Here is an 8080-nt window from a genome sequence, read left to right on the forward strand (position 1 = left end):
AAATGACAAAATAATGATTGAAACGAAAGCTGGATATTCATTAAAATTGTATACAAATTTCGATTTTATATCGCAAATCTAACATTTGCCAAGCACAGATAATAACTAAAAACGAAAATGACGAATTTCGTAATATTACGCAATCTCGTTAGAAAAATTCGTGAACCCATAAAAAAAATTGTCGAAAATAATCGAAAACGTAATGGTCCAACGATACCTACAAACGATATCGTTCACTCACTAGATCGTCTACTAGTTTATATCACTGAGAAAAATCACTTCCGGAAATGACAAAACTAACGGTAGACCGTGCGCGGGTTTTCGTCGGTGTTTCCCCGTTGATGTTCAAAAGGGAAGTGATTTAATCGATTTTTGTTTCTTCTGACAAAGTCGGGCCTCCCCACCAGGCCTCCGGCACGATTTTTTGTTTTCCACTTTTTCCTTCATCGTCCCAACCACCCACCTGCCCCTGAGCTCATTTATTAATTCCATTTCGCTCGGGAACTCATTACCCAAAGGTACTGATTCCGGAAATTGATACAACCACACATTTCAAATTCTATTACCAGTTATATGCAATTCTTATTATAGTCACTATCTTCCTCATACGACTTTTGTACAAAACATTTATAGTGTCAATGAAAAAGATGAATTTTTAGATAGACATTTCATTCATCATATGAATAATGCAATGTGAACTTCATGATTTAATGCAATTTTATTTAAGCAGTTTTATTATTATCGCATGGATGCATTGGATGGAATAATAAAATAGAAGGCATTTGAACATTATTTATTGAATTACTGCAACGATTCTTCATTTGTTTTTCATTTTAATGATCGCTACATGATTATTATTCTATAACAGAGGGTTCGTACGTGTAAACGGTTATGAGAATTAAGTACAAGGCTTACAAACGAAACGTGACTGAAAGATCCTGTTGCCTTAGATTATGATTAAAAAATGAAATTGCTCGATAGAAACGACAACGTGGCGTGTAAATGTATTAACGGTTATTAATGAATATTAATTTATTGAACGTCGATATTATATAATACTACATAAAATATTATATAATACCCATTTCTATCACAAAAATGTTAGTATCACTTGGGAAGCGAACAATATATAACAGATAAAATGATTTCATGACTAGATCGAGGTGTTAAAGTGTTAAGAGATGATAAGGCGTTGATTAGATACAATACAATAATTCTAAAAAATGTTTAAACGCTTCTGGGTTAGTTAGATCGACGATGATCTGGGTGCTCACTAATGATCCACTAGTGAGGCCGAAATCAAAGCAAATAAGGGAAGCAAACATTAGCTTGGTGCACGTGAAACGTTTTTAAATTTCAATTTCCAGATCAAAAATCAAATTAAACTTAATTAGAAAGTCTTCAAACATAACTACGATCATTTAAACGTTTANAATTGATCAGATATTCTGAGAATTACATCTGCCATTTCATATGCACCTAGCTAATAAAATAATACGATGATCCTCTAGTCTTGATCTAGAAACATGAAAAATCTTGTAAAAACATTCACAATGTTCGTCGATAAACGCGTTGCTAATGATTGTAATACTCGCAACGCTTAAAACGATTCTCCGCTCTCTAAGAAACGATTACTGCAAAAAGCATTCCTCAATTCAAAGGCACACGCAATCGAATAAGTAGAAAGCACCGTTTCGAGAAATAAAATCTGCCAATGATCAGCTTAAAATTGTATTGAAGATAATTTTGGTAAACGATGCTTTGTTTTTTTTAATATGCTGTTGCGTTTGCCTGTTGATCCTAGCGATTGAACACCTCGGTTACCAATTCGTTATCTTCAATTAAAAAATCTACCTACAGTTATACAAGGTAAACAATATGTACGAACACTTTTTTTGTCTCACGCTCGTCTGAGAAAAGTTGTTCGACTTCGAAAACGCTAGGTCCTTCTAAGCATTTCTCGTTGGTAGCTTTAACTGGAGTATAAGAACACATCGACGTTAATTTGTCTATAAACACTTGTTTTTTTTTTGTTTTTTTTTATCCTTTAAACATACCAAACAGTATACTGTCGTGTCTGTATGCGCCATTCACTTTTTAATACTGTGAATGCCTGTGTCTCTTGATTCGGTAAATCCTGTTAGTAATACTCAGGATCATTGCACGCTTGTTCGTCGGTAGGTGTAAGTCCTTTTCTTCGGTACAAAAATTCGATTACAAACGTTAGAAAAGACTATGTTCGTTCTCCCGTCTCGGCTACGAAACTGAAGCCTTAGATTCTATAATCTGGAATGTTGTTAATCGATAATAATACTTGTAGAACTCGCGACATCGATGTATATCAAAAGTTCTCAGTTTGTTTAATCGGCTCAACGTCTGTTGTGCAAAAATTCAGTTCGATGATCGGTAAAAATTAATAGGAAGATACAACGTGATTTGAGATTTTACGTATCGAAATTGTAATTATCAGTACGTGTTGTGCCAATTCGTTCAATTTATTGAATATCGACAAGCCCGCAAATTAAAATACCTTCTCCCTCATCTCTCTCTCTCTCTCTCTCTCTTTTTTTTTTTATGAAATTCTCGGTGTATATAAGTTAATTACGACTACGTTTATTCCTCGCTATAAGAGTCATCAAAAATCGTATTTCGTCGGTTACTTTCATCGTTATCATATAAAAAACTACTCGAGTCGTAACAAAACGAATTACGTATCAATCTCTATCACCCTCTCTCTCCCCCCACCCCCTATCCGTCGACGTCCTGCGGAAACGAGAATCGGTTCGAATTTCATAAAAAAAGCCTCCTTCGAATCGGCTGTTTAAAAAGTTCGAACTCTTATTCAATAACTTACAAATATGCAAACCTTACAGATATAAAACTCTGCACCATTTCGCTAAAATCCAATACAAGAGATAAACCAGCTAAGGAATATATAAAATTAAGGGAATTCGATTCGAGAATGAAATTTATCTTGAACGCGATTAATTAAATTAATAAGACTAGGTCGGGAAACTTAAATTCTTTCTAACGGCTCGATTGCTTCACCGTTCGCGGCTAATTTACACTTCTTTTGTGGCTGATTGTACATCGTCTGCAGTGGCACGTGCAGCAATTCCATCACTTCTATAAAATTAGGCTCTGCAACAAGCAGAAGAAGTTTGTGAGTGATAGTGTTTTTATTGATAATGCTGTCTGGAAGAACACGTGCGAGAATTGTGATGATGATGATGTGAGAATCTGAAACTCCGATCGAGTGTCTAATGTGTTATTATTGTGAACTAACATTTAAATATGTGTGTATTTAAAAGCAAAACATGTAAGTTATATACATGATCCCATTTCTCCAAAAAATTTAATAAATTAACCCTTTCGCTACTACGGGCGGGAGTACCGCAGCGGAGAACCCGCCCGTAGCGAAAGGGTTAAATAGATAAAATAATTACCGTTCTCCGCTGTGATGTGTCCGTGTCTGATTAGAAAGTCGAGAACCACCGGCACCGAGGTGGTCTTGAAATGCGACGAGAGTATCCTCTCGAGGCATTCGTTGACCGGGAGCAGCTCGAACGTCTCCACTTCGCCGTCGTTGTTGCTCGGCACGAAATCCGGCGGTAGTTCAAGGTCGTAAACGAACTCCGTGTTGGGAAAGAGGCCCCTTTCACTTTCGAAGAACAGCGAGACGCAGCCGGCGCTCTTCAGTTTCGCAATCAAATTATTAGGGATACTGGCCTCCTCGCCGGCCTCTTTAATCGCAGTCTCATTGATACCAAAGCCGACACTCAGACCGCCGCTCACCATGTTGTCCCAATAACCGGGCCAGGTCTGTTTAGTCGGGCTCCGTTTTTGTAACCATATTGAGAAACCTTTCACGGGGTCCATCACGTATCCGTTTATGTCTACTCCGTACTTGCGAATTCCAAACAAGCCTGAAACAGTTTTTCATATTTGCATATATGCATTTTATATAAAATACGGATTCGTCGGTGGTTCTTGAAGCCACGATTTCGCTTACATGTGGCTGATCGATCCATTTTGAAGAGTGGCGGTGTGTTAAATTGTGCGCGGACCTCGTAACATTCTTCTCTCCATCCCCTTAACGTAATGAACTTCTCCCCGGCCTTCCATTCTCTAAGTACTTCCTCGACTCTCGCGCTTCTCTCCGCATAGTCTCTGAACGCGGGATTCAGTTGCACGTACTCAGGGTGCACCTGAAAGACCTTCGAACAAAATTTCATTATATACCATTCGACAGATTAGGCAATTGTTTAAATGACTGTATTTCTTACTTGTGGGTAGTTTAATAATTCTTTGATCACATCTGGACGCACGAGGCCAATTTGTTGTCCGTCAACAACAAACGCTCTGCATTCACCTGTATGAAAACCTGAGGGATTCCCTTTATTTAACAATATTACATTGTTTACATGGAAACTACAGAATCTGTACAAACTGATCAATTTCATTCGAGACCGAATTAAATCAGGACACGAAAGAAGAGAAATTAAACAATAAACAAACAAATTTTATTCAACGACATAAACAAAGTACAAGAGAAATAAATAGATATACAATATTAAAAATAGGAGAATAAGGAATCTTAAAATAATTTTATTTCCAGGAATAGAAAACTAATTATAAAAATTCTCAGATTATATTTAGATTAATAAAATAAATGATATCGTCCCGTCGGAAGCGTTCGTGACAGAAATCGTTTTGACAGCCATGCTATTAGTAAATAAGTTTAGTAAATATACATATAGTGACGTCCGAAACTAGAAATATAAATTTTTATCAAAAAAACTAAGAGCATTATTAAAATTACGTGTCTTAATTAAAAGATCTCGCGAAATTCCATCGGACAGGTGGAAATTCTTCTGGTTTTTGGTCGGCTCGGTGAAAATACGCGACGGAATGCACAACAGACTCGAAATCAATATCTCAGTTAGACAGCTAGAGCAAAGCAACGCGTTTCCGCGGGGCAATCGTCCCGTGAACCAATTGCCAGGGGTCGGACGGAGCTCGGACGACGCGACGGTGAACGATTTCGCTTACCGGACAGGTAGAAGCAGTTGAATTTGTTGGCGAGCTTCAATAAACGTGACATCGGTTTCTTATCACCATCCGTCATGATGTTTCGCTGTCGTTACCCAGCTGTAACAAAAAATCCCGACATAGAACACGAGCTCGGCCAGAGCGACAAGCATCGAGAGATTCTCCTTCCTACTAGCTGAATTTTATGATTCTGATTGGTTCACCTCTACCTTCCAGTTTGTTCGCGAAATTACTGATAAGATAACGTGTTTTTGGAACAATTCCGACGAGCTTATCTGAATTTATTCATTAATATTGATAGCGTTAAAAGGTAGCGAATTATTTAACATTAATTATCGAAATTTGAAGTGGATGATAATTTTTAAAAATTTTAATTGAAAAATATTATAAAAAAGGTTGATTAATATAATAATTATTTAATGAAACAGTAGACTGAAGTTTCATTATTATTTAGAAATTATTAGCAAGATAATCTTATCTCTGACAAATCACAGATTTCTCAGCTTAAAGTATAAAACCTTAACATAAGACATTCGTGGGATGTAAGAATTGTAGATTAAATAAGATCTCAGGGCAATGAGAATACAATTAGGAAATTCCTTTCAGAATCTTATGAAACAAAAACTGGAGACGATTAAACTGAATTTACCATGGGTGGAAAGGCTAGACATGGTCAACGCGCCAGCACCGTTAGCGCCAGAGTTAGCGTTGCAAATGCAAGATCAGGAAGTGAGAAGAGCAAAGCAGTTGAAGGGGAATAAAAAATTGCCGCAGTACGATCCAACGGAGGACCCGGTTTTAAACGACTTCCGGAGAGAAACAATGTTCCACAGACAAGCACAGGGTGCCGTTATGGACGGCATCGCTAGATTAAAGAAGCTCGGAATACCGACGACAAGGCCTGACGATTATTTCGCTGAGATGGCAAAGTCCGACGCCCACATGCACAAAGTCAGGGAGAACTTATTGAGGAAGCAAATGATTGTTCAGAGATCGGAGAAGGTCAGGCAGTTGAGACAGCAGAGGAAAGTAGGCAAGCAAATGCAGATAGAAGCCACTTTGAAGAAGCACGCAGAGAAGAGGAAAATATTATTAGCATGCGAGCGAATGATATGTCCTTTTGCGTCCCTGAAAGATGGCGCAGGTTCTCCTCTGTTTACTACAAAGCCGCGTGTAGTAAAACAGAGTACCGCGTGTGACCTGTGAGTTCAATAAAAAATATTAAAATGAAAGTGAAGAAGGCTGTGAAAAAGGCTGTCCGAACGCCGGAATCCTCGGACTCTGATTCGGAGTATAATTCATCGGACGAAGAGGTCAGTATCACTTGTATATCGAGATAGTTGATGTAATTCGATTCTAACCTTTGTTCTCTCCTCTGCATAGCTACGAGAAGCTTACGCGAAGGGTTTACTGAAACCAGGTCTCAACGTCGTAGTCGAGGAAAACAAGAAAACTCACAAAAATTGCGTGGTAAGTAGGATAGGATGGGAATTTTGTTAACATTTATGGATTTCTGGGTTTTCCCGTAACGCCATTCAGGATGGTAGATTTCTTGAATTGAAAGTATAGACAGATTATTATTGTGAAATGTCAGAGATTTTTATAATTTAAAACTATTACAAGATGAAGAATAGCTTTGAGGATTGATTTGAAATAATCTTATCAATAATATTACAGATTATCTTTAATTGAAATTACAGTAAAAGTAAAGATAAATATTGTAAAATATTGAAGATTTTTGTAAGTGGAAGCTATTAGAAACACAAAAAATTAGAAACGTCTTCTAAAAATGGATTAAGATAATCTTATCTCTGACAAATCACAGATTTCTCAGCTTAAAGTATAAAACCTTAATATAAGACATTCATGGGATGTAAGAATTGTAGATTAAATAAGATCTCAGGGCAATGAGAATACAATTAGGAAATTCCTTTCAGAATCTTATGAAACAAAAACTGGAGACGATTAAACTGAATTTACCATGGGTGGAAAGGCTAGACATGGTCAACGCGCCAGCACCGTTAGCGCCAGAGTTAGCGTTGCAAATGCAAGATCAGGAAGTGAGAAGAGCAAAGCAGTTGAAGGGGAATAAAAAATTGCCGCAGTACGATCCAACGGAGGACCCGGTTTTAAACGACTTCCGGAGAGAAACAATGTTCCACAGACAAGCACAGGGTGCCGTTATGGACGGCATCGCTAGATTAAAGAAGCTCGGAATACCGACGACAAGGCCTGACGATTATTTCGCTGAGATGGCAAAGTCCGACGCCCACATGCACAAAGTCAGGGAGAACTTATTGAGGAAGCAAATGATTGTTCAGAGATCGGAGAAGGTCAGGCAGTTGAGACAGCAGAGGAAAGTAGGCAAGCAAATGCAGATAGAAGCCACTTTGAAGAAGCACGCAGAGAAGAGGAAAATGTTAGAAGAAGTGAAAAAGTATAGAAAAGGCGTGAGGAAGGATTTAGATTTCCTCGACGATAAGAAAAAGCCACAGAGTAATAAAAAGGCGATAGAAAAGCGTAAAATGAGGGATACTAAATATGGTTTCGGTGGGAAGAAGCGTGGGAGTAAGATGAATACGAGAACGAGTTCGGCGGATGTTTCGGAGTACCAGAGGCCAGGGAAGGATTTGAAGAAGGGAGGAAGAGGTTCGAAGCCAGGGAGTGATTTCAAGGGCGGGAGGAATTCGAGACCAGGGAGTGATTTCAAGGGTGGGAGGACTTCTAGATCGGGGAAGAATTTGAAGAAGGGAGGGAAAGCTAAGCAGAGAGTAGGCAAGAGTCGTAGAGTACAGATGAAAGCGAAAAAGAGACGGCAATAAGAATTAATTTAATTAAAATATATTCTTATTAATAAAACGTCTGATACATTTTGTATAATAAATCTGAATAAAATAAGTCACCTGGATGTTCGCCTTCCTGTCGATTCCCGGACTGTTGTCCGCGTTTGACAGCGGAATTTGAACAACTGCGAACGTGACAAAAGAATTTTCGTCGCGTACGTAACAACGTTCAAACGCGTGGAATA

At 38.1% G+C, this 8080-nt stretch overlaps 4 protein-coding genes across 5 annotated transcripts in view; 2 read left to right on the forward strand and 2 right to left on the reverse strand.

Moving 5' to 3' along the window:
- The window catches only part of LOC108622712 (quinone oxidoreductase-like protein 2), a 4415-nt gene extending 3662 nt beyond the window's left edge, over positions 1–753 (reverse strand). Inside the window, exon 1 of the mRNA XM_026811697.1 lies at positions 222–753. The gene's annotated coding sequence lies outside the window, so the exon portion shown is untranslated. The remainder of the gene's footprint in view (positions 1–221) is intronic.
- A 1007-nt stretch (positions 754–1760) lies between these two features.
- Positions 1761–5205, reverse strand: LOC108622741 (uncharacterized protein YJR142W). 2 transcript variants are annotated; one of them, XM_026811695.1, is made up of 5 exons: positions 5053–5205; positions 4287–4396; positions 4013–4217; positions 3447–3926; positions 1761–3141 (listed from the first exon to the last, which is right to left on the reverse strand). In XM_026811695.1, the coding sequence occupies exons 1-5, from the start codon at positions 5126–5128 to the stop codon at positions 3017–3019; spliced, it is 996 nt and encodes a 331-aa protein (XP_026667496.1). In that variant the 5' UTR covers positions 5129–5205; the 3' UTR covers positions 1761–3016. The 2 variants fall into 2 exon arrangements, with proteins under 2 accessions (XP_026667496.1, XP_017876309.1); XM_018020820.2 differs by having other exon boundaries at positions 4287–4384; positions 5053–5200.
- A 446-nt stretch (positions 5206–5651) lies between these two features.
- LOC108622713 (putative rRNA-processing protein EBP2 homolog) lies at positions 5652–6258 on the forward strand. Its single transcript, XM_018020770.2, has one exon. It carries the CDS (start codon positions 5665–5667, stop codon positions 6256–6258), a length of 594 nt encoding a protein of 197 aa, XP_017876259.2. The 5' UTR covers positions 5652–5664.
- Positions 6208–8080, forward strand: LOC108622724 (putative rRNA-processing protein EBP2 homolog). The gene is made up of 3 exons (XM_018020782.2): positions 6208–6365; positions 6436–6522; positions 6990–8080. The coding sequence occupies exons 1-3, from the start codon at positions 6279–6281 to the stop codon at positions 7872–7874; spliced, it is 1059 nt and encodes a 352-aa protein (XP_017876271.1). The 5' UTR covers positions 6208–6278; the 3' UTR covers positions 7875–8080.

This window comes from Ceratina calcarata, unplaced genomic scaffold (assembly GCF_001652005.2).
Source record: "Ceratina calcarata isolate Rehan_Ccalc_2016 unplaced genomic scaffold, ASM165200v1 scaffold235.2, whole genome shotgun sequence".
NCBI classification, from domain to species: Eukaryota; Metazoa; Arthropoda; class Insecta; order Hymenoptera; family Apidae; genus Ceratina; species Ceratina calcarata.

Coding starts and splice junctions, on each gene's coding strand:
- LOC108622713 (XM_018020770.2), top strand. CDS start 5,665: ATGAAACAAAAACTGGAGACGATTAAACTGAATTTACCATGGGTGGAA.
- LOC108622724 (XM_018020782.2), top strand. CDS start 6,279: ATGAAAGTGAAGAAGGCTGTGAAAAAGGCTGTCCGAACGCCGGAATCC. Junction 6,366..6,435: donor ATAATTCATCGGACGAAGAG/GTCAGTATCACT, acceptor TCCTCTGCATAG/CTACGAGAAGCTTACGCGAA. Junction 6,523..6,989: donor AAACTCACAAAAATTGCGTG/GTAAGTAGGATA, acceptor AATTCCTTTCAG/AATCTTATGAAACAAAAACT.
- LOC108622741 (XM_026811695.1), bottom strand. CDS start 5,128: ATGACGGATGGTGATAAGAAACCGATGTCACGTTTATTGAAGCTCGCC. Junction 4,218..4,286: donor AATTATTAAACTACCCACAA/GTAAGAAATACA, acceptor TTTTGTTCGAAG/GTCTTTCAGGTGCACCCTGA. Junction 3,142..3,446: donor ACACATCACAGCGGAGAACG/GTAATTATTTTA, acceptor TGCTTGTTGCAG/AGCCTAATTTTATAGAAGTG.